The sequence below is a fragment of the Lepidochelys kempii genome, chromosome 8 (genome assembly GCF_965140285.1).
Source record: "Lepidochelys kempii isolate rLepKem1 chromosome 8, rLepKem1.hap1, whole genome shotgun sequence".
In the NCBI taxonomy this organism is placed as follows: Eukaryota; Metazoa; Chordata; order Testudines; family Cheloniidae; genus Lepidochelys; species Lepidochelys kempii.
The window spans coordinates 24,282,318-24,308,265 of NC_136387.1; the positions used below are offsets into that span (position 1 = coordinate 24,282,318).

Below are 25,948 nucleotides of genomic sequence, written 5' to 3' on the forward strand. Positions count from 1 at the left end.
TCAATATAACAGGTAACCTTAATGCTGCATTAATGTAGCTGTTTGTCCTGTTTCAGACTGATTTCACGATAATATATTTAAAACTGGGAAGTAAGAAATAAAAGAGAAATAATATAAAGAGTTTAAAAAACCCAACTTTTCAGCCTACTCTCACCTCTAGCCTGGCGACTCTTATTTGGGAACCTGCTTCCATTTTTTTTTCCTGTCCATTTAAAGAATTCTGTGTGAGCCAACAATTAAAAGTGCAGCAGTTCCCAAAAGAATGTCTGGCAACTTTAAGCTTCTGGGTGAATTTAACCTTTATAGCACAGGGTTGGTTTTTTTACCCCCTCCCATTTAATATAATACCACTTTGGAGCAAGGACTGTCTTTTTGTTCTGTGTTTGTACAGTGCCTAGCACAACGGGGTCCGCCGGATTTACAGCTTACGTGCCCATAGGCACAACAACATCTTCAGCGCCCCCCTGGCCTACAGCTGAATTTCATGTTTTCTGTAAAAAATGAAACTTTAACCCACTTTTAACTTTTAGGTGCCTCTGGAATGCTGGCGCCCCTAGGCACGTGCCTACTGTGCCTAACTGGAAATCTGGCCCTGACTGGAAGACCTAGATGTTACAATAATACAAATAATAAATAATAATAATACACATGCAGAATAGGTCAACATGGAATATTGCAATGTGAGTGCATATTAAGGCCCTCCTGAGAATCAGTACTTTCCACTACTGAAAATCATAGAATTGTAGGACTGGAAGGGACCTCGATAGAACATCTAGTCTAGTTCCCTGCACTCACAGCAAGACTAAATATTATCTAGAACATCCCTGACAGGTGTTTGTCTAACCTGCCCATAAAAAGTCTCCAATGATGGACATTCCACAGCTGCCCCAGGCAATTTATTCTAGTGTTTAACTACCCTAACAGGTAGGAAGTTTTTTCTAATGTCCGACCTAAACTGCTCAGGCTCCAGTTTAAGCCCATTGCTTCTTGTCCTATCATTATTAAGGAGAACAATTTTCTCCCTCCTCCTTGTAACCTTTTGTGTACTTGAAAAAAGAGTTACCTTTTCCATAACTGGAGGTCTTCGAGATGTGTTGTTCATGTCCATTCAACTTAGGTGTATGTGCTTGCCACATGCACCGGTGCCGGAAGTTTTTCCCTCAGCAGTATCCATAGAGGACTGGCTCTGGCGCCCCCTAGAGTGGTGTGGTATAAGGGGCGCTGCCGGTTCTCCCCCCACTCAGTTCCTTCTTGCTGGAAACTCCAACAAAGGGGAAGGAGGGCGGTTGTGGAATGGTCATGAGCAATAAGAGCAACACCTTTTCCGTAACTGGTGTTCTTCAAGATGTAGCTGTTTTTTCTTCTTGTTCTTCTTCGAATGATTGCTCATATCCATTCAACTTAGGTGAATCCCAAATAGTACCCCTCAGAGGTCCCTGGAGCGGTACTGTGGTCTCGGAGATACTGTGTGCTAGGACCGGTACTCCTGCTGGGGGGGAGCGTCCCTCCAAAGGTCTGTGCCCAGTGACTGGCTAGCTGCACCTCAAGCCTCTCTGCCCATGCCCAAGGTCAGGGACCAAATGGGGCTGAGCTGCATCTGCCTATTGCAGTCAGATGTGTGGCAGTTACGGGGAACGGTGTTGCTGAGGTGGGGACCGAAGCAGTTTGAATGCGGATTTACCCTGTGACTGCGGGAACCGGTATGGGTGGCACCGGGAGGGACATGATCTCCTCCGCCGCCTGCAGGGCCTCCAGCGTGGACGGCACCCGAAGCTGATGGAGGACTCTGCCGCTATCCAAGGTGTGGGTTGGGCTACATCGCTCCAACAGAGCTTGGGCCCGAGATCCAGGCATGGGTGAAGAGTTGCCCGGCACGGGACCTTGTTCAGACCCAGTATTATCCTTTCCCTTGCGGGACGTTGGAGACCGGCCTCGTCCTGCTTTCTTGGGCTTCTTCATCAGAGCTATGGATGGGGACTGGTGCTGGCCGGTGGGCGGTCTTGGTGGGGCACTGCGTATTGAAGTCACGGTACTCAGCGCCAAGTTGGAGCGTTGCTCTGGTGCTGACTCCATAAGGAGAGCTCTTAAATGAATATTGTGCTCCTTCTTAGTCCTTGGCTTGAAGGACTTTCAAATTTTGCACTTCTCACTACTATGTCCTTTGCCCAAGCAATGCAAACAACTGCTGTGTGGATCACTAACGAGCATAGGCCTCTTGCAGCAATCACAGGGCTGAAAGCCTGGGGATCGGGGCATGCCCCATCCTGAGGCAAAGTCCCATTCGGGACCTACAAAGTCTCTAACTATAGCTAAAGGATTTATAAACACTAAGAAAACTATATACAATATAATACAGGAGATAACTAGCTTGTACAGACGAGCAGCTACAGCACTAGCTGAAGCAGCAACAGTTCCAGCACCGTCACTGGTGGCAAGAAGGAACTGATGGTGGAGGGAACCGGGGAGCCCTATATACCGCAGCATGTGTACGCCACTCCAGGGAGCTGGAGGGATACTGCTGAGGGAAAAAACTTCCGGCACGGGTGCATGTGGCGAGCACACACACCTAAGTTGAATGGACATGAGCCATCACTTGAAGAAGAACTATCATCATGTCCCCTCTCAGCCTTCTCTTCTCCAGACTAAACAAACCCATTTTTAAAAATCTTTCCTCATAGGTCATGTTTTTTAGACTTTTAATAATTTTTGTTGCTCTTTGCTGGGCTTTCTCCAAATTGTCCACATGTTTCCTGAAACATGGTGCCCAGAACTGGACACAGGACTCCAGTTGAGGCTTAATCAGTGCAGAGTAGAGGGGAAGAATTACTTCTTGTGTCTTGCTTACAACACTCCTGAAGGCAAGGTAGCAATCATTTCCACTATTTTGAAAATAAGGGAAATAACTCAGGACTGAGATCCGAGACAGCAATTTTGTTTCTCAAACAGTGTTGAGGAGTTAACTGCCTCTGTCTAGTAGAACTTACAAAAATATAGACAAGGTGTTAAACTGCTTTTGTATCTTTTACAAGAGCACAAGACACTCAAAATACATAGTTATTTGGTGGGGAAAACTTGCAAAAGATGGACTCAAAAATGTCAAATCTCTCTCTCATCAAAACTACGTATAGGTAAATCCCAGTTATCCTAATGCACATGACCTGAATTTTGGATTCCTTGAAATATATTTCTCTCTCTCAATTAAAATAATAATAAAAACCTTAAAAATACTCAAAACAAATTTATCAAAAAATCAGATTTTCTAAAGGTTTCAGACATCACTGAGTCATGAGGATAATAAGTTTGCATGTGGTATTCTTGTACATCTTTATGATGATAATATTAATGGTCCTTGCTTCAGCCAATAACCTCAACATTCTTATGCACAGTACCCTGAAAGGAAGGTTTACTATATTGATTTTAAAGAGGTGCAAATGACTTGTTCAAGGTCACAAGGCTGAAGTCTTTAGTAGGACCAGGCAGAATCTAGCAGTGTGGTTTCCAGTCCCTTCCCTATTGTAACTAGGCAAAGGTCCCCCTATGTTTTATTTGCAATAAGCTTGATATGCCAAAAGTTCTTACACTTGACTGTATTAGCGTTTTGTTTGGCATAGTTGTGTCTGCTGTAACAAAATCTGAAATACAAATATGAAATGCATAAGAATTATCCGGGCTAGTTTCTTAATTTAGGGTCAGTGTTGAATGACAGGTTCTTAGATGATGTAAGTAGCCTGATGTGCCTTAAACAAGTAGAGTGTCTGCACACTGTTCTTAAATGAATTAAAGATGGCATTGGGAGGATCACAGCCCCGGACAGAAAACCCCACATGTCTGACTTGACCTTTATTCTGATGTCAGTTGGAATATCACTATGGATTGTAGAGATAAGTCACCTTCTGATCACTTCTATAAAAGGCCACAAGCTAAGATTGGAACTCTCTCAAATTGCATTCAGATCAAACTTCTAAATAATGCGAACGGGGCAGAGGTTTTACTTTTTTTTTAAATTTGGTTTTCAAGTGTTCTTCTGTGATGTGTGAATGGCAAATTTAGGATGAAAGATGTGGGGTCAATACTGGGCTTTTCTGTTTATGGTGCTTTTATTGTCACTGTCCATTTTTATGACAGATCCCATAATCTGATTCAGCAAGGAGGGCAGCCTCAGGCTCAGCATCAAGAATAACTCCCAATACAGTTTTAGTAGTAGTGTAAACAAAACAAAAACAAAACACACTCATCTTTCTACAGTAGTAAAAAATGTTGTAGTTGAAAATTTAGCAGTTAGAGTGTTGTTAGTGCTCAATGCCCCCAAAAGCACAGGGCAAAGGGGCATGTGTGATATAGCAGATATTAAATGCCCTTGCCATTCTCTATTCCTCCTCACTACAGTCTCCCTTCATCTAAAGTAAAACCTGCTTCCACCTTATTTCTCTCATCTCTGTGCTTAATAACCTTGGAGTATAGTTATTCCACTTTAATACTTAGGGCAAGATCCTGATCCCCACTCTAGCCCATTCTGTGCTGTTCTGGTGGTGTGACGGGGCTGGAAATCTGGCATAAACAGACAGTCAGAGATTTGTCCAGCAAACCCTCAGATGGTAAAACACTAGCATATCCAGCTCTACACCATGTAATCCATACTCTCCTCCTTGTGCTAGTTCAAATCTGAGAGCCTGTGTGTGCAAATTGGCGTGCAGCCTTGCGATGCTACTCTCCAAACCCTCCCTACCTACCTACTTGGCAGGGAGAGTAGTGAGTGTGCATCCCCTGCTTTCCCCTCTTCTCTCACATCCGGACCCATGGTCCAGTAAGCCCTAACATGGTTGCACAAGGGTGTGCACGCTAGGGATATGTGTCTTATTCCCCAGCCAAACTATGGTGGCTCTGATTTGCTCAGTTGGTGAAACAGTTTCTCAAAATCCCTTTGCCTCCCTAAGCTCCACAGTTGGCCTTAAAGGGGCAACATTTCTACTGTAACTAAAATCTAAAAAGATGTGGTTCCATCCGAATATTGTATTATGGGTTTCAACATTTCCAGAATCAATTTCTCCTATCCCATTTTCTGGCAGAATGTCATCTTTCCTTTGATGATTCTACTAGATTGTCACATGGCATTGGGTAACAGTAATATACTGTAACTATCAGTCACTCTGACTTTAGTCACTTATAGAACAGAAGCTACTGAATAAAGAATCATTAATTGTTCTAAAAAAAACCCACAGTACATTTAAAAAAGCTGTTGTGTCCAGACAAAATCTCTTTTCTTAACAGAGATGTTAGCAGTCAGCTCACATTTATATTATCTTCCTACAGAAAGGATCAATTTAAATGGTGTTATAAAATGTTTAATATATATATTAAAAGGCTTGGTGTTAGACTTCAAGGGGGGAAATTACTGTATTAACGTTCACATCAAGATAAAACAGGCCCTTGAGTATAGTAAAGTATAAGTATTTGTGTGCCTTAAGTCATCACATGTTGTAGATACACAACCTGTTTCAGTTAAAACATCTCTGTGCTTCAAGCTATTTTGGGACTATCTGGGCTTTACATATAAATAAATTGTATAAACGGTGAAACAGCACAGTTGGTAACACATCACATTGTCCAAAAAGTGTTTTGAACACTGAAAAACTAAAATTATTATTCTGAGTTGAAGTAGCAAAATGTTGATTTTAAAGAAGCAGGGTTCTTCAATAAAATTTTACAATTTTTGCTTGAAATAATGTGGCTAAATGTACAAAGGACTGCCAACATTATTACATGGGACTATGTCGGACCCTTCAGCATGTTAATAAACAAAAACATTGTGACTGCAAAGAAAAATTAAATATTTGAATTTAGAAAATGACTAAGTGAAGTATGAGCGAACTGTGTTTATGCAATAGAAAAGGTATAGCACCAAATACTGAGGTAAAGTGACTGCATAAACACATATGGGGCTGGCTTCAGAGACATACACACTGTACCTGCCAGCATCAAGTAGTACCCTGGTGAGGAAGGTATAGTTACTCCTTGGGAAGTTAAGAAAAACACTGTTTTATTTCAGTGCTCCATCCAAACTGTCAGCATTAGCCTTCTGTTAAATACGAGTCCCTTTGTGAAAGCTGTAGCAGAAATACTCTGTGCTAATATACCCCCCTGCTGCACTGCCCATACCCCTCTTCCTAGCCTGTGGTGCCTCACAGTTTTGAGGTAGCATTTCCCCACCCTGCTGGTGAAAGGTACTTCACAGTGCTTTCCACCACCACAGTCTCCCCCAGGCAAAATTTCTACTGACAAGGCCTGTCATAACCATAAGGGTAGCCTAAAATTCCTCCTTACCTGTAAGGGGTTAAGAAGTTCAAATAACATGGTTGGCACCTGACCAAAAGGAACCAATGGGGACAAAAGATACTTTCAAGTCGGTTGGTGGGGGGGAGAGAAGAGGGTTTGTTTTGGGTTCTTTGTTTCTGTGGCCGTTCTCTCTTGGGACTGAGAGGGACCAGACAGAAATCCATCTTCTCCAACCCATCCTAATCCAAGTCTCCAATATTACAACCCATATAGGTAAGCCAGGCAAGGCAGATTAGTTTATCTTTTGTTTTGCTTGTGAAATTTCCCTGTGCTAAGAGGGAGGTTTATTCCTGTTTTCTGTAACTTTAAGGTTTTGCCCAGAGGGGAATCCTCCGTGTTTTGAATCTGAATACCCTGTAATGTATTTTCCATCCTGATTTTACAGAGATGATTTTTACCTTTTTTTTTTAAAATAAAATCTTTCTTTTAAGAACCTGACTGATTTTTCCATTGTTCCAAGACCCAGGGGTTGGGTCTTTGATCATTTTGTAACCAATTGGTTAGGATATTATTCTCAAGCCTCCCCAGGAAAGGGGGTGTAAGGGCTTGGGGGGATTGCTGGGGGAAGAGGAACTCCAAGTGGTCCTTTCCCCTGGTTCTTTGTTAAATCACTTGGTGGTGGCAGCATACCTCAGTCCAAGGGCAAACAGAGATTTGTGCCTTGGGGAAGTTTCTAACCTAAGCCGGTAGAAATAAGCTTAGGGACTCTTTCACGCGGCTCCTCACATCTGTACCTTAGAGTTCAGAATGGGGAAGGAAGCCACACAAGGCCCTTGAACACTAGTTTATGGAAGAAAAGGGCACAGACCAGACCTGCAATTAGCCCAGCATGTTTACTATATGCTTCACTGTGCCATCTATAACATCCATTAAATCATCATGTTGCAATGAGGGAGTTTTGCTAGTTAATCATTATTACTGCCATTTCAAGGTTCAAGGTTTGTTATACCTCCAGAGAAGCCACTAAAAGAGTTAGCCTGAGTCAAGTGGGATGGAGTACTAACGAGAATATTTGTGGAGAAAATACTGACAATTCCGAAGGACATAATGATGGAAGCTCAGCATGGCGAACCGTAGGCTGCTTGGATAAATTCAGGGCTAAAAAGAAGCTATATTGGAAATAGAAAGTCAAGAGGTATCCAGTCAGGATTACATGTCCTGCATGGGAGAAGGAAGAGAAGCAGAGACAGTAGAAAATATTGCTTACTAATGGGGACAGAGCTAGAAGCTATATCAAGGATAAAACAAATCCAGAATGAAAATTCTGCTAAGCAGTCAGGAAATCAGTGAGAATGATGGAAGATGGTAGAACTAATGCATTTAGTAACCCTATTTAACAACAACAAAGACAACATTACTAGGCTCAACAATGCAAGAATAAATCCACAACTTAAAAGAGATAGAACTGAGCAAAAAGTTGCTTGAAGAACCTGCAAGTCTAATGGGAAGCAGACCTACGCTCCAGAATTCTGGGGGATACCTGGGTACTGAGGTAATAATCATCAGCTAATATCTATATAAGCTGTGGAGACCTTGAGGTCCCAGAAGATGGAAGTTTGTCAACATGGTACCATTTTTATTTCAACCCTTAAAACTTCACATCCATCCTTTGCAAAGTAATGAAGCAAACAGGGAACAAAATTATAATAATCTAGAAGCAAAAGCATCCTGGGGCTAAACATGGGTTAAGAACAAATCCTGCCAGACCAATTTCATAGTCTATTTTGATATGACTGCAAAATTAGTAGATGAAGGGAATGCAGGGGACATTATGCTGGGATTTCAGAAAAGCACTTGATACAGTATCACAGGGGATGGGAGCCAACACAAGATGTCTTGGACAGAAATACAATTAAAATGGATCAAAAACTGGCTATCTAACCGTATACAGAGAGTAATCGTAATTGGTAGTCCGTCTAGTTGGGGAGAGATTTCCAGTGGGGTCCAGGGATCGGAATTCGGTCCCATTTTGTTTAATATCTTTATAAAAGACCTGGAAGACAAAGTAGAGAATAGGGAATGGAGGTCAAAACTAGAGGTGGCATGGAAAAATGCAAAAGCATTGTAGGAACTGTAAGGACAAACTAATAAAAATGAGATTTTTTCACTAAAATAAAAGAAAGATTATACTTTTGTGACAAAATGATTCTAAATATAAAATAATTCTAAATGTCCACAGAAAATGGAAAGAAAGGTTTATTGACCTCTAATGCTATTCTTAGCCAGATAGAGGAGTTCACGGTTAGAAAATAAAATCCAATATAATACTAGGTTGGGGTGAATAAGTCATTATCTCTTCAAGGTGCAGAGAGGCAATACTCCTGCTTTATTCATCCTTACTACATCAGCACGTGCAATACTGTGTATCATTTTAGGCACTTTAGTACGAAAAGGATAATAAATTGAAGGTACTACCAAGATGACAAAGGTAGGAGGAAACATCACAAGGTATGAGGATAGACTGGGATCATTAAATATATACGTATATAGCCTGGAACAGAGCGGTCAAGAAAGAATGTGTTAACTATTTGCAAATGACTTGAGTGTCTGCAATAAAGGGAAATGGGAACTGTTAAAGTCAGCACAGGAAGGCAAACCTGGAAGTAATAGTATGAAATTGCTTACAAGAAAAACAATGAGACTTCACATGAGGAGAAAGAGTTAAAATATGGAATAAATTGCCGAGGTCAGATGAAGAAGCTTCAACTTTAAAATATAGGCAGGTGAGGACAAAACACCTGAGAAATACAGAAGGGAAATTCCTGCATACTACAGGAAGGTGGGGCTTGATCATCTACATGATCTTTCCAACCTGCAGTGTCTCAGAAGTAAAATAAAGCTTGTCATATATGATTTGTTTTTAACTAGTCCATGGTTACATATTTCCAGATAATCTATTGTGAAACTTTCCTTTCAAAAAAAAAAAAAGAGAAAGACATTGCATTTCTGTGCTACCTGAATTCTGAAAGATAAATGGATGCAAGGCATTTACTGTGAATATAGTATGAAATATAATTGAAAATATTAGATTTGACCACACTGTCATATGGAAAAGCTCACAGGAAGTCACGGATGAGGACTGGTGGGGGTCCGTCCAATGTCATAAACCGGAGGCTAATACTTCTGACTCTCAGAACCCCCAACCTCCACACAGATCACAAGGGATTCACAGGAGGCCAGGGACATAAAAAACGAACTCCTGTGCCTTTCTACTGATTCTGGAACTCTCTACTCCTGGACATCAAGGAGTAAGTGAAGCCAGGCTGCCAATGCCAATGCCTGCTCTGGAACAGCTGCCTGGAGGGGAGCAGAACCCTGCAGCAGACTGGGATCCTACAAGTCCTGCTGGGATCCCACAGGTCCTGCAGGACATGCTGCCATAATAGCAGGAGTGGGTAAAATGTATTTTCTTGCGGGAGGGCTTGGGTGGCCAAAAAAAAAAAAAGAAGACTGTGATAATTTGCAGGAAAACACTTTAAAACTTTTAATACTTAAATTTAAGCAAGGGATAGAAAGAGATTTGATGTCTATTACTTTAACTTCGGTTGTATTTTTACACGGTTTAAGCAAGATTTGTTTTAATTCTTTTAGTGGTAAAAATTATGTCTATATAAAAACTGACTGAGGTTTTTTTGTTTTCAGTAGCAGAGGCAAATCCATCTCTCTTGTGAGATTTGTGGGATCTAGGGTTCTAGATCTAAGGTTTTTGTGGCTGGAAGCAGGATAAACATGCAAGAAACAATACAGGAGTGGTTATTGCAGGGCAGCATGGGAGTGGGATTAAAAAAAATAGTCCCACGCAGGACTCTACAGGGGAGTTCAACAGTGCAAGCAGGAGGTGTGTTCATTTTTTCCACTGATTCCTCATGGGAGGATTCAAGTATGGAGGGGATGATGAGTATTTCCACTAGGGGTAGAGAAGTTGTAGCAAGAAAAATGTGAACCTCTGCTGGTTTCGGTGTTAAACCTTGAAAATATATTGCAGAGTTGTTGGACCAATGGGTAGTTCTACAAAATATAAATCAATCAAACAGCTTGGTGAATTGCAACATTTCCAGTGATTATGGATCCTCTTTGTAGCCCACTTCTCTATGATGTTTGTAGTAATACAGCGATATGACATGACAATTTAAAGTTTATGGGCTAAATTTTCAATAAGGATCCAGAATTTTTGTGCTGCTCCAGAGATGTAAGAGATTCTGGCTGTAACTGGGCAACTGAAAATTCCCTTGGCAAGGGCAAAAGCTCAGCTAGGGAAAGCTGGCAGAGCCAGCTCCTGCATCAGTTGCCCCCTCCCTGGCCCAGTATAGGGAGCGCACTGTTGGGGGGAAGAGGCAGGGTGGAGCTCTGCTCAGCTCCACTCCATTGACTCCCACCTGGGATAAACTAGAGCAGACCCTAGTCTGCTTCAACTCTGGGCCAGCAAAAACAGGTCAGAATCAGGAAGCTGTAACTGACTCCCTGACACCTCCCCTTTCTGGCACAGGAAAGAATTTGACCCTCACTGAAGTTATTTAACTCTTTGAGATGGAGGGTTTAAAACTGAAAATCTCTGAATATGATTCATATCTATGTGCTTGTTAGCACCTAAATTTTGAGATTAACAGGATGAGCCAAATTGGCACAGTTTGTCACTGGATGAAGTTACTGGTCATAACATTATGTGACTGGCTGTGTGTGTGTGGATAATTATACAGAGGATAGTACAAGGAAACCTGTGACCTGCAAAGATATACAGTGCAAACTGCACCTGGAAGCTCGGATGATATCACAGTAATTATGTGCCTGAATCTTTTCATTGATTTCAGTTGGTTTTGAATAAGGCCTTCTGAGAGCAAAATTAATTTGGATGGTGATGACAGAACCCTAAGATCTGTAACGTTATTCAGTTTTCTGTGTTGTGTTCACTATATATTCTGATTTTCCTAAGATTTTAACAAGAAAAAAAATGCTTTTTATTGTAATTTTACACAAAATACCCTGTTGGGTTTTTGTGGGGCATGGTTCTGTTTGTTAAAGGAAAACCAGTTTAAAAAAAAAAACAAGTGAAATAAAATCTTGTGATTTTTTAAAATAGCTTTTAATTGAATTTTATTATGAACACTGGAATGATGAAGGGTGAATGGGATGAGTTGTAAGAGTGTGACATCAAAGGTAAATACCAGTCCTCATGCATTTGCCTTAATTCATTTGTACACTACAATCCCATTAGATAAAAGCAGTTGTCGTATGGTTTTCTCATATTACAAAAAAATAAAGTTAAAATAAAAAAAGCATAGCTAGTATATGAAATCTGAGCTATGAAATATAATCCTCCAGTTGAAAATATTCAGTAAAGAATGTTTTTTTAGGTGCCAGCTAATAGTGGAATATTAGTGCCTGCTGTTAAAAATACATACCTGCTTCCCATTCCCCTACACCCACACTTTGTATATCAGCATAAAAATCTGGGCAGATATTAAGTATTCCACCCCCAGAGCTGTGTGAGACTTCTCCATTTCCATCCATGCAAACTTTTTCCTCTACTTTTGAATTTGCACCCTTTGAGTTTCATGTTGAGTTACGTAAGTGAAAAATCCCCCAAATTAAAAGAAAAGCCAGATGAAATGTCTTTCATCTGGCTTCTGATCGAAAATTAGAACTCTGAGAGAAGTCACAATTTTTGTTTTGTGGATTTACACACAACGTTTTTTGCCATTTCATGCTTGGCATGATTTGGTGCTTGCCCCCAAATTTTGCTTTATGTGAAATTTTACCAAAACTGCTACTTTGAATAACGGCCTCATTTTCATTACACAAAAGGAATGCATGCACTTGAAAAAGGCATGTATCTTAGCAACTTTCCCTCTCCCCCCCAATGAGCCCATTTTCAGATTCATAACTGAATGCATAAAAAAATTTGACACCATAATTCTGAGTCATTTTGCATTTTGCCAAGAATATTTGAGACACTTATAGCGGATAACATGCAAAACCACCAAGTTTTAATACTTTCCTTTGAAAAAGAAAACCCACATCCCATCACTTCAGTTTCTCTGAAAAGTTTTAGGAATCTGGTTCAAGTTTGGGGTTTGTTACTAAGGTTTCATACAGCTTGTTCTAACACATGAGCTTATAGCCATCATTTTGGATTTGCTCATTTAAGGCCTCTAAGGAACAGGTTAATCTTTGTGGTTTATTTTGAAGCTTTCCTACCTCCATTTTGAACGAGAGCGCATTTCTGAGCTCAGCCTATTCCGAGTATGTGCTTTTAAAAGAACATTCTAACAATCATAGTTCCAGCTAGAGGGCAGCATGCATTGCTGAGATAGTTAAGTTTAATGCTTTGCAGAGCTAAGACATGTTTCTAGGAATCCTACTTGATATGTTCTACTCAAGAAATGATATTTTTAAGCTTTGTTTGGAAGAAGTGAATCAGCTGTGGTCGCTATGAATGGCTAAAATATATTCCCCACTTCAATTTACCTTATTGACATCCATTCGCAACTTCTCATTGTTGGCACTGGCAGCTTTTTCTGCTGCTTTCTTTTGACGTTGGGGTCCCCTGCCAAAGAAGATGTAGTTGACCAATGCATATTCCAGCAGGGCCATAAAAACGAAAACAAAGCATCCCATCAGATACATGTCAATGGCTTTTACATAGGGAATTTTGGGAAGAGTCTCTCGAAGATGGGTATTGATGGTTGTCATAGTGAGCACAGTTGTGATTCCTGGAAAAAGGAAGACAGTTTCATTGATTATATTCATGTTAAATTTATATCATTATAACTCAATCTTTAAATGCCAGCACAGCAGGGAAGTTAGGAAGGTATTTTTGTTCTCTGCTTAAAAAGCATGGTGTTAGTGCAACTTATTACAGTTGTAATTGTCAAGACAAATACACAGTAATCTTGACTCATACAAATATGATTTCTTAATGGGAACTGTAGACTCTCCTAACTACCTGGGTTATCAGCTGCCAGTATAGACATACTATGTCTTGCCTCACTGCTTTCCTCTAGAATGTTTTTGCTGCCTGTCTTTAGGCTTGAATTCCTGGGAAGAAATCCTGGCCCCATTGAAGTCAATGGCAAAATTCCCATTGGATTCAATGGTACCATGTTGTCACCCACTCCTCCCTACATCCTCCAGTTCTGATTTCCATGGATGGAAGTAGTATCAGTAGGAGTAAGCTTGATTTTGTGTTAATTTTTGGCAAGCACCATTCACATTTATATTTGCAATGTGTGCTCAGATACCATGATGAGGGGTGTAATAGAAACAAACCCTCAAAAGGATAATTGATGAGATACATTAATACAAAGAGCAGTGTTCTCAGCATTAATAAGGAGAATTGTTTTGCTTGTGGAATTTAAGGTAACACTATGGAGAGGAAGCCCGCTACCTGGCAAGGGAGATTGGTTAGTCAAATGCACTGCTCTGCCACAATTGTATCTACTTCACACCTGAAAAGGAAAAGCAATGTATATTCCATACTACAGTATTGTAGGCTTGCTCTGGATTGCAATGAGCAGAAACAAATAAAATACATGTTATTTTTAGACTAAAAACAAGTGCAATAAAAAAAAACCTGATTGAGACAACCAGGCTAATTCCAATTACAATGATTATATAGTTAGCTAATTCAGACATTAAATCACTTTCAATTTTTATTTCAATTGTGATAATTTAAATGCTGAATCAGATAATACAAAGCTTAACAAGCTAGGCAAAGAAACCCAAGAGAGATTTTTTTTTTCAAATCATGTACGAAACGCTACACCAGAAGTAAAAAAATATATTCTACTAATACACAATGCATGATAGGAGTAAAAATGCCTACCTAAAGCAACTCTTGCAGCTGAAGCATCATAATTAATCCAGAATGAAACCCAGGAGAGGATAGTGATCAGAATGGAAGGCATGTACGTCTGCAGAATGAAGTAGCCAATGTTTCTCTTAAGTTTAAAGCTGAGAGACAGCCTTGGGTAGGCACCTAAAAAGGGAATATTTAGGCATGGCCGTGATTTACTTTTGTATACCCTTAACATTCTTTGCATCATTTCAGTTTTACACTCTTGTTTACTATGTTACAGATTTAGCGTACACGCAGAATTGCCTTAGTTGGGGACAACCAACTGCAGATTTTATAATGAAGTCTGTATTTAACAGTATTTTGTACTAAAGGTGTTGAGTCAGTAATACATAGATTCACAGCTGCTGCTAATTAAAATCTCCTATAATCAGCTGTCAAAGTACATTTCAGAGTGCCAAACTGTGCAAAGGCTTTAGTCTTTGGTGGCTATTGTATGGCAGCTCAGATTGGGAAGATTGCTTCGCACCTAAAGTGGCATTCAAGGTCACCAGGCGCTAAGGAGTATTGCAGGAGTGCTACTCAGGCAGGGTGATAGTGACCCTGGTACACAGGGCCCTCACTGGCATATGCACACTGGATTGCCACTATTTTGAAGATTTCAGAGCACACATTCTTTGCATAAGTCTCTCCCGCAGAGCTGAACTTCACCAAGAATGAGCAAGTGAATGGGACTTTCCTGAACTTGGCTACAGACAGACAGCAGCTGTGTCAGTTACTTAGGAAACAACAGTCAAATAAACAGTACCGGTATGATTCTGTTACCTCTCACGTTGGTGTCACTACACTGTCTTAAATGGAGTTACTTCTGATTTACACCAGATCTAGGTGCTGTGTCCCAAACGGACCACACCCCCAAGATTTAAGTCCTTCAAATAATAAAGACAGCCTCCTTCTTGGGGAGAAGTTCAGCCATAAAAGAAACATACGGATCATAATGGAAGGTCGATGACCAAACAGTATTGACACTATTTTTATTTCAATAGCTCCAGCTGGAGTTACACTCAGTCCTCCTAAGCGAGGAGCACATCTCTCTTAGCACCGTCCAGTGTCTTGAAGGTGGAGTTAGAAAAGGGAAATGCTAATGGGACAGATCCACAAGGGCTCCAAGAGCCATCAAAAACGCAACCCATGTGGAGAAAATATTATCAGCCTTTTTTTTTCCTAAATGCATATGTTGCCAATTCTGCTTCCCCTCTTTGGGCTACATAGCGCCTTCCCGGCCCTGCTGAAAATCGTTTTACTGTCGACCAAGGAAGAATTACAAAACCCTGTCCAACAGGATTAGAAGCTCGTGCAGCAGAAGATGAACTAATTTGCATAAGACCTCGTAGCTTGGCTCCATCAACCAAAATACAGAGAAGAGAGATGGGTTTTCTTGTGGGTAGGTTATGTCTTGAAGAATTTAGCAAGCTGAGGTGCACAACCAATTTCTTCAGCTTTCATGGGCTAACTTACTGTAGAAGCCAGACAATATAGTTTACTGGAGCGAGCCGTAATACTAGAGATTAATGTATCCTAATTAGAATGAAAGGTCAGGAGGGCCAAACACACAGGAATTCTCTGTGTCAATTCATCAGTGATGTATGTACTAGACTGTGAAAATTCATTAGAATATCTCATTTGCATATTCAAAATTGTTTCTCTAAGCTACTTCTGGCAAATTTTCATTCAGATCAAGGACTGCACCCTTGCAACAAATCTATTTCTAAAATTATTTTCAGTGAGCAAATACAGTTCCCCTTAAACTCCCCTTCTACAAACCTGTAGAGAAAACAACATTCTTGGTGACAAGCCTGAAGTCTACAATGGAAAATTGTGGCAGTTCAATCTTTGTCACTCCTGTGACTGCATTATCACCCCCACGCCAGTAAAATTCAATGTCATCTGTTGTATAGCCATCTATAAAACAGGAGCAAAGGGTTATGGCTCTGATATCAAGCAAAGTTGTAATGAACAGTTCAGTACATTCATTCAGGAACTTGGAGTAATTTTAATTGCATTTCCTAAATTAAAAATATAAATAATGTAACAGATGTGTATACATAGTCACAAACAATGTACAATCTAGTTATAAATATGATTATGTCAAATGGCAATTTTAAGTGTGTGTGTGTGTGTATATATATATATCTTTTTATTGATTCAGTCAGATTACCTTAATAAAATAAACTGATAAAAGGAAATTAGATTATACAAGTACGCAGTACAGGTGGAGTCCAGTATACAGTGGTTTACAGATTTATTTAATCTCAACTATCAGAAAATAGCATTTAATGTACAATATAATCAGTCTATTGTTGAATATGGAACTTCAGATGCTATATTCAAAACCTATTTTATTTTTTTTTAATTAAAAATACATTCACCCTTTTATTGCCCAGAAATTAAGAAGTCAAACAAAAATAGACACCATTATTGTAGACATCATAAATAAATGTGTGAGCCCTACCTATTTTGGCTGTACAGCAGCACATAAATTGTCCCTAGAGCTGTGCAAATGTGACATCTGCCATCTTGGCCAACACAAGGATTGACTAGGAATCCCCAGAACTGAAAGAATGAGTCTCTACAGCATGAGCTAAAGAAAGAGGCAAGCTCTGTAGCTTCTTGGTGTAACAGACTCATGTTCTCTGTGGACCTGGCAGAGACGGGGGTACATAACACACACTGACAGCAAGAGTATATAAACTAGGGCTGTCAAGTGATTAAAAAAATAATTGCAATTAATCACACTGTTAAACGATAGTAGAATACCGTTAATTTAAATATTTTTGGATGTTTTCTACATTTTCAAATATATTCATTTCAATTACAACACAGAATACAAAGCATTCAATGCTCACTTTATAGTTATTTTTGATGACAAATATTTGCACTGTAAAAAACAAAATATATTTCAATTCACCTAATACAAGTACTGTAGTGCAATCTCTTTATAATGAAAGTTGAACTTACAAATATAGAATTATGTACAAAATATAACTGAATTCAAAAACAAAACAATGTAAAACTTCAAAACCTACAAGTCCACTCAGTTCTACTTCAGCCAATCGCTCAGACAAACAAGGAATGGGCAGCATTACCTCCTGCAAATTGTAACCAATGTAACCTGAAAGTGAGAACAGACATTTGCATGGCACTGTTCTAGCTGGCATAACAAGTTATTTATGTGCGAGATGCACTAAAGAGTCCTATGTCCCTTCATCTTCAACCACCATTCCAGAAGCCATGCATCTATGCTGATGACGGGTTCTGCTCGATAATGAGCCAAAGCAAAGTGAACCAACACATGTTTGTTTTCATCATCTGACTCAGATGCCACTAGCAGAAGGTTGATTTTCCTTTTTTGGTGGTTCAGGTTCTGCAGTTTCCACATCGGAGTATTGCTCTTTTAAGATAGCTGAAAGCATTCTCCACACTTCATCGCTCTCGGATTTTGGAAGGCACTTCAGATTCTTAAACCTTGGGTCAAGTGCTGTATCTATCCTTAAAAATCTCACATTGGTACTTTCTTTGTGCTTTGTCAAATCTGCCGTGAAAGCGTTCTTAAGACAAACATGTGCTGGGTCATCATCCGAGACTGCAATAACATGAAATATATGGCAGAATGCAGGTAAAACAGAACGGGAGACATTCAATTCTCCCCCCAAGAAGTTCAGTCACAAATTTAATTAACATTTTTTTTTAAATGAGCATCATCAACATGTCCTCTGGAATGGTGGCCGAAGCATGAAGGGGTATATGAATGTTTAGCATATCTGGCACGTAAATACCTTGCAAATCCGGTTACAAAAGTGCCATTCAAATGCCTGTTCTCACTTTCAGGTGACTTTGTAAATAAGAAGCAGTCAGCAATATCTCCCACAAATGTAAATAAACTTGTTTGTCTTAGCAATTGGCTGAACAAGAAGTGGACTGAGTGGACTTGTAGGCTCTAAAATTTTACATTGTTTTCTTTTTGAGTACAGTTATGTAACAAAAAGAGTCTACATTTGTAAGTTACACTTTCAGGATAAAGAGATTGCACTACAGTACTTGTTTGAGGTGAATTGAAAAATACCTTTTCTTTTGTTTATCATTTTTACAGTGCAGATATTTGTAATCAAAATAATAATATAAAGTGAGCACTGTACACTTTGTATTCTGCATTGTAATAGAAATAAATATATTTGAAAATGTAGAAAAACACTCAAAAATATTTAACAAATTTCAGTTGGGTTCTATTGTTTAACAGTGCGATTAATCATGATTAATTTTTTTAATCACAGTTAATGTTTTTTGAGTTAATCACGTGAGTTAACTGTGATTAATCGACAGCCCTAGTATAAACTACTAACATTAATGAAGGAGGTGCAAAAGCAAGTAAATAAACTAGACACAATGACTTGTAATGTATTAAAAATGCAGGAAAATAAATGATTGTTAACTGTAAAGGACAATTGTGATAGGGACAGAAATTTTATCTGTAGTCTTCCAGGGTAACTGCATAAGAACGCTTGATGGGCAGTTGAGCATGATTGTAAAAATCTTACAATACATTTAAAATAAAACCTTTTACATTGCTTGAACGTACCTGATTTCAAGGATAATGGACATTTATAGCACACTGGCAAAACACTGCACACTTCATGACTACCTGAAAACGTATTAAACAGTCTCCAAATCTATTAATTTCTGATCAGCCAAGTGTAGAATAGTACCAGTGAAAAGGTGAGCAAATGTACAGTGCTTCATCAATTTATGAAGATGCAAACGCAGGAATCCTTCAGAACATTAGAATGGCTGGGTTCAAAAGCCTACCCAATATACAGAATTAGTTTTAAAGCAATCTCATAGTGTGTGTTTTTCTATTGCACTGTGTTTTTGTCAGTTTCAGCTTTCTCTGAAAATGACCGTTTTCCTTCTATATTTTATGGTACTAATTGGAAGTCTAACACTCTTTGAGGAAGCAGACAAAGAAAATAGAACAGAAGTGAAAAGTAAATCAGAATGCATGAAAAATTTCTCCTGGTGTAAGTGGGATATTTTCTCTCACTTTGGGCTCCATCCTATGAGGTGCCAAGCACTATCAACTAATCATCATGAAGGACTGAGCCCCAATACATGGGACCAAAACTGTGCATGCTACAAAAATCTTGCTTTACTCAGTGTGGGGGGTTTCATGATTTGTTAGGTTAGGGCAGAGGTGACCCAACGTGTTTTCAACTAATTTATCATCTTTTATTCATAGTATTCATGTAACTGGTCTGACTCATTCTCGTGTAATTGCTTTTGTTTTATTCCCTTTTGAAAACTCCATGCACAACAGTTTGTTAGTTAAAGTCATCTGTGAAAACAGACAAATAAGCTTTCTATTTATTGTGGAAGAGCGCCATTCCAGGGTGTCCCATTGTGACCTAAGGCAGCCCTGCACGCACCCTGCCCTCAACAATCTCTCAGTTCTTTGTAATGGCTCGCTCTGTAATGGGCTAGAGCGCTTGAACAAGATTCTCCCTGTGTGGGGTCTTTTGTCTTAACCCCCCAAGGCCCTCCAAAAAAACAAAACAGACTTTGAGGCCCTCAGGCCACACCCTTCCTTCAGCCCACAGCCCTTCATCTTGGGATCTGTGTAGCTTCATTCAGATGTCTTCTCCAGGGTGCAGGAATCCCACAGTTGCCTTCTGTCTGTGCTGTTCCCAGGTGGGAACACCAGTTAACAAATGCTAAGGAATTAAGAGAAATCAGGATATTTACAGATGTCTTGCTACAACATTTCCTTAATCTTAGCCACAATTAAAAACTTTACATATCAGTCAATGATTGAATAGATTGTTAGCAATTGGTATTGACAAAAAACCTGGTCAGAAAATGAAATGGACTGTGCACATTTTTGTGAAATTTTATTTTTCCTTAGGAATTTGACTAGTTTTGGTTAGCAAACGCCATTGGTAAAGGACCCGATACTTCTCCACTTGGAAGAGTAAGGATCCATAGCTCAAGCTGCAGCAGGACATTCTCCCTAACATATCCAGAACCTCCATAAGTGACATGGGCTTGAGTTCAAGTAGAGAAGACCCCAAAATTGATCACTTATTATAGAACATGCTTTTTCGCCTTTGTTTCACTTACAGACCTTTTCCCCTTGTCACCTGTAGGTTTGCCAGAGGAGCCAAGTGTAGTTTGGGTGGACAACGTTTACACCAAATGAATCTTTCCTTTCTCTACCTGTGAACTAGGCAGTGCCATCAATAGGATTAAAGTTGGCAAAGTTCAGCACTGGCAAGCACCCACAGTGGATCTGGAAGGTCATGGTGTTTGATATTTATAAATACAGTAGATGTCTATATAGTCTAAAATAATGCAAGTCTGGGAAAGAGCCAAGGTCACTGCAATCTGTCGACAAAAGCCTGATCAGGTGTAGTCCAGGAAGCATCAAGCGTGATTGCAGAATGAGTTATACTGATGCTCCTGAAGTGCTATAGTTGCCACAATAACCAATGATCAACATGCTTTTTGATCTTCAAGACCCTCCTGCTGCAAGTTGTTTGCATCTTTGGAAACTAGAACCATTAGTATACTATAGAAAATTATCTTCATGGAAAGCTACACAGTGGACTTTAAGGTTTCAGAGCATTAATCAACAGTGCAATGTATATAGTACACACAAATATTTTCCTATGGATAGCAAAGCTTCTGTACAACTTCCGTAGTTCAGATTGGGTTGAAATTGTTCTACTATACTGACTAGATGATTAAAAAAGCCAAATTACATACTTACTCCAGAGATGGGAATTATTTTGTTCTGTAGGGAAAATAAAGCATTTCACAGCTTAATTATGCTTTCCTGAAAACTGCCTAATTATACAAGAACCCCTTCTCAATCCCTCATTTCTTCAATTAACCTTATTCTATTTTCTCCGCAGCCTGGAAATATCTAAAGGTAGATATGGAAGAATGTGCAATACTTTAAATGTTTCTTTCCAACAGAGATGGCCTGAAACTTATGGGCTCTATTAACTGCTGGACAGGTTTAAGGAACACATAGGTAAGGCATCCACTTTCCCCTTTGCCACATCTGTCTCTGTAATCGATACCACTGTAATTTCTGAATTAGTGGACTAATTTATGTGGAAAATGCAACTGATAACCGCTTACATGGTTTTCCACTCCCTTTATATTCATCACTCCACAATGTTACTCATGGTAAATGTGTATCACACATTGTAAGGGTTAGTCCTCCAGCATCATCTGCATGTTACTGTACTCAATGTACTCCACGTAAGTTTGTATGAAAGATTTCCCCCCCCCCACAGTTCCTAAGGTTGACTCCACTTAGAACCAAATCTGTTGTCATTTCCCCCACTGCCATCTGGAAAGAAGACTTTCTTTTCATGCTATGCAGCAGCTGCTCCAAAATGAAGAGCAAATGAAGAGCTGCCTACCAAAGAGGGAAACTGATGACAAAAAATGGGACACTGGTTACTAACAAGGTGTTTCTAGTCTGTGCAGAATCCTTGATTTCAAGTACTATGAGGAAATGTGCTTCATTCCTTCTCTCTCTCTCAAAAAAAGGAGGAGGATAGGGTAAGGGGTGCATGGATGGACTTTGTTAAAGATAGATTTAGGGGACAGACTACTATGTTTTCTTCTTCCATGTTTGAATGGAAACAATTCTCTACACATTTATCCTGAACAAAAATCCCTTATTCTATGTACTCAGGTCTCTGATCATACTTCAATGCCTAAAAGGGTTTTTACCAAAGATGCCTGGAAATTCTGCAATAGATCAGGTCATCATGATGCCCTTTTTCTTCCCTATTTATGGTTTATCTTCGAGGAAAGATGTGAACATTTTAATAAGAGATAATGTTTTCTGGTCTACCACCATCTCTGTTAGATCTTTAGAATCTACATTTCTGTTTTTGAAGGTAAAAAAATAAAAATGCAGCAGCAAACATACCAGCACAGATCAGTAAAGAAAGACAGTTGTATGCTATGAAAAAACAAGTAAAAACAGTGTCCTTTGAGAGGTTATGCAAAAGCATTCTACGTGATTTACTGTGTAGTTTACTTTTATTTATAGGAAAACATCTGCTCACACCATATTCCAAATTAACATTTATTTAATTTCAACATTAAGCTCTGAATTCTAGGAGATCTCCTTGAGCCCTCTAGGATGAATCAACAGCATGTTTTGATGTCAGGGTTAATTACTGTACTTTAGAACTATAAACAGAATAGGAAAAGAAAAAAAATAAATTGGCAAAACAAGTTTATTAGTGTCTATAAACTGCATGCTGTGTATACATTAAAACATCAGGATAATTATTTTTTTTCCATTTGGGAAAATAGATTGAAGAAAGTGTTTTAAAAAACCTAAGCCAAACTTTTATGAAACACAAATTACAAGTCCTTTTCTGAATCTTTCCTCATGGATATTTAACTACACGTCTCCCACTCAAACTTGGGTTCACCCAACAAATGGCTGTTGATTTCTCTGCCAACACTTTCTGAAGCATTCCAACTTTTCCTTTAGTTTCTTCAAGAAAGAGAGTGTCAGTTAAACAGCTCCTGTGTTCTCAATGGGAGTTGCCAGGTGCTGAGCACTTCTGGAAATCTGGCTTCTTCATTTAGGCACCGTGAGGGGAGTTGAGCCCTTTTGAAAATCTTGCCACAGGAATCTAAGCAAAAGATTCCAAAACATTCAGTTTTGCTGTGGTAAAGCTGTGCACAACGCCCTGCTATTTAAGGCACTAGAGAACATCTATGGTACAGAGAAGTTAAAATGGGGCTTTGATGTTGGATATTAACAGCTTTTTCATTCATCAGTAACAGAAGACAGACATTTCCTAAAATTCTACAAGTATTCAGAACCCCATTAAAACATTTCTCCTCCTGGTCTATGTAGAATGAATAGCCCCATTGATTTCATTGCACGGAGGAGGAGAGAGGAATATTATGGGGGGGAAACTGCAAATGAATGCCATTGTGTACTGCTAAAATACCTACAGGTAATCTGAGACAAACCTACTACCTACAAAACATCAGCCAGTAAAATGAATGGATGCATTCATTTCCTGGGTGGATGTTTTGCCAGTAATAGTTATAGGTCCACTTACCTGTGAACATAATATACGTCAGTAGGTATTTAGGCTTCAAGACATCCCTACTTGCTAGTTAAATGATTTAATGCCCAGGCAATTTTAAAGAGTAATAGCAGCCTGGAAAAAAAATCAGCTTATAACAATGATAAAGAAAACATAAAAAGAATGAGTAATAGATCAATATTTCTAAAGTATCAGAACACTTATGGATCCTGCACACCAAGTAGGTCAAGCACACCAAGACTAATACTTCATCATTCATTTTGTACAAGAAGATTCCTAGCAGAAGGCACAATTTGATTTAAAATGTAATATGATTGTAAGAGAGTTATTGTTCTACTGTATATTACACTCTACCTAAGTATGTTACCAGGAATGACTGATTGCTTCCCCTCCCCCATATCATTTATATATCCATCAGAATCACGATTCACTTCACATTTAGAAAGTTTTATTTCTCGTTCCTGTCATTTGTCACACATCAGCAGTCAACCAAATCAATACATTGTTCCTGCAAATATGGGGTCTGATTCTGAGAGGAGCTAAGCCTTCTTAACTCCCAGTAACTCAAAGAGCAGTTTATGCTTTCTTAATACCTCACAGGAAAGGGACAATGGACTATGGAGTATTTTGAAAGAAGAAGAAAACACACACAAAAACTATAGAAAAAGAGCCATTAACTTTTTGCAAGTTGAAACATTATTGCTTAAGACTGAATGGTTTTGCATTTTAAACTCAAGATGTGGTTAATATATACAATACATAAAAATAAACCTGTGTGAGAAGTCTATAAAATCTAGTACAAGGTTTATTGTGTGGAAGTATTTGTTTACACAGGGCAACAGTCAATACAAACGGGGGCTATTTTAAAGATATACGCAAACACACATTGTATTGCACACACATCCAGATAAGGTGTGTGTATAATATAAAAAATGTCAGGCAGTGGCTCATATTTCAGTATTTATATTGTGGTAGCACTGGAGATAAGGGATCAGGTCCCCATTATGTCCAATATATAAGTAATGAAGAGCAAATCCCTGTCTCAAAGAGTTTATAATCTAAGTATAATAAACATAAACAAACCACAAAAAAAAGTGAGAAACTGTTAGAATCTAGTAGACAAACCCAGGTGAGGGTTCTAACTCTGGTTGTGTCTCAGCTTCAGGAGCAGTCATGGTCAGATATGAGGTATTTTGCTGGTCCCGTATTTGTGGAGCCATATTAACTGCAAGGCAGCAGAAGCCTACAGTGAGCCCTTTTCAGCTACCTCCTGCTTGGTCTTGACCCAACTGCCAGCTATAAAATGGAAGAAATTGCCCCTCAAATTGGCATACTCTTTCAACAATTATAGGTGTCAGCAAGTGTGGTGGCACAGAAGGGGCAGAACATGACAACCTCCTTCCCGCTACAGGCCTGAAGCCTGAAGACATAGACAGAACTGATGATACATGGCGCCTCTTGTCCCCCAGCTCTTCTTCTTTCAAGAGTGACATGAGGCACATCAGAATTAGGCTGCATATGGCTTTTGAGTGAAACACTATCCACCACAGCCACTTTTTTCTTCATTATTGCAAAGAGTAGCATAAGAAGGCACCCAATATAAATATGCTGGTGAATTTTTATTACAGAAAAAAAGCATGTTCGTAACCGAGGACAGACAGGTGTGGTATTGTATACATAGAAATTATATTTTAAAATTAAGAAAAATCTACTGACCCACTAGAAAGGAAAGACTACAAAGCTATTTTAGGTCTCATACCCTGCCTCTGTCAACTAGATTTTCTTTGGCAAGCTAAAAATTTAATCATGAAATAATAGCCTCCCTAAAACAATAAAATGGAGAGAACTGAGATTAAATACTAGGTTGAATGCTTTCACTAATAATATACAAGTTTGTCAGAAACTCTTGGGTTTAATGCATATGAACCTATTCAAATAAATGATTTGCTCTATAAGAAGTCTAATTCAGGATCTTGACATTTGTAGATCCTTTACCATGGAATAAATTGTATACAGAACAAGGGCTTGGAAGATAAACATTTACATTTCTAGTACAGTGTATGGCTGAGTACATATACTGTAAAGGTAACATTCTCCATTTTTATTTATAGAACACCTGTGTATACTACCTGCTTCAGGTGATTTCTTTACTGGTGCAGTAGCTTTTAATAACCTACAATGGTATTTAAAGATTATCATCACTATTTTACAGATGGAGAACCCGATACATATCTATGGGTTTAGTCATGGACTGTTTAGTTTAACTTCTTTTTATTCATGATGTGTGACTGTCATCTAAATCACACAGGAGAGAGCAATGTATGTATGTATCACTTAGGAGGGAGCAATACACCCATTGCCATACTATATGTACTTTTTATTTATTTAGATTTTGGTCTTACACAAAGTTGACATCACAGGACCCCCTTTCAAACTTCTGCCTGCAATTTACATACATATAAAAACACAAGGACATAGAGGACAAAGATGTAGAAGTTGGCCAAAGCAGCAGCACTTGTTTCTCCATTGTTGCCATCTATCATTTGACTACTATTCACGTGACCAATACAGGTTAAACCTGCTCACTTCACTTTCCCATTACCCAGAAATCCCAGCCTCAACAGCTCCTGCCCTCTTTTAATGCCTTGTCAAACAGATGGACTTTGTAGCCTGT

General features: G+C 39.1%; 1 protein-coding gene across 11 annotated transcripts in view; it reads right to left on the reverse strand.

The window, feature by feature from the left end:
* GABRB2 (gamma-aminobutyric acid type A receptor subunit beta2) overlaps window positions 1-25,948 on the reverse strand; it is a 309,567-nt gene that overhangs the window by 15,729 nt on the left and 267,890 nt on the right. For 9 of the 11 annotated variants that reach the window (XM_073355894.2, XM_073355893.1, XM_073355895.2 and 6 more), the window contains 4 exons: window positions 15,950-16,087; window positions 14,156-14,308; window positions 12,799-13,043; window positions 8,216-8,326 (listed from right to left, as the gene is read on the reverse strand). In XM_073355894.2, the coding sequence (XP_073211995.1) occupies window positions 8,216-8,326; window positions 12,799-13,043; window positions 14,156-14,308; window positions 15,950-16,087 (647 nt within the window). The remainder of the gene's footprint in view (window positions 1-8,215; window positions 8,327-12,798; window positions 13,044-14,155; window positions 14,309-15,949; window positions 16,088-25,948) is intronic. The other 2 variants (XM_073355897.2, XM_073355901.2) reach the window with 1 other exon arrangement.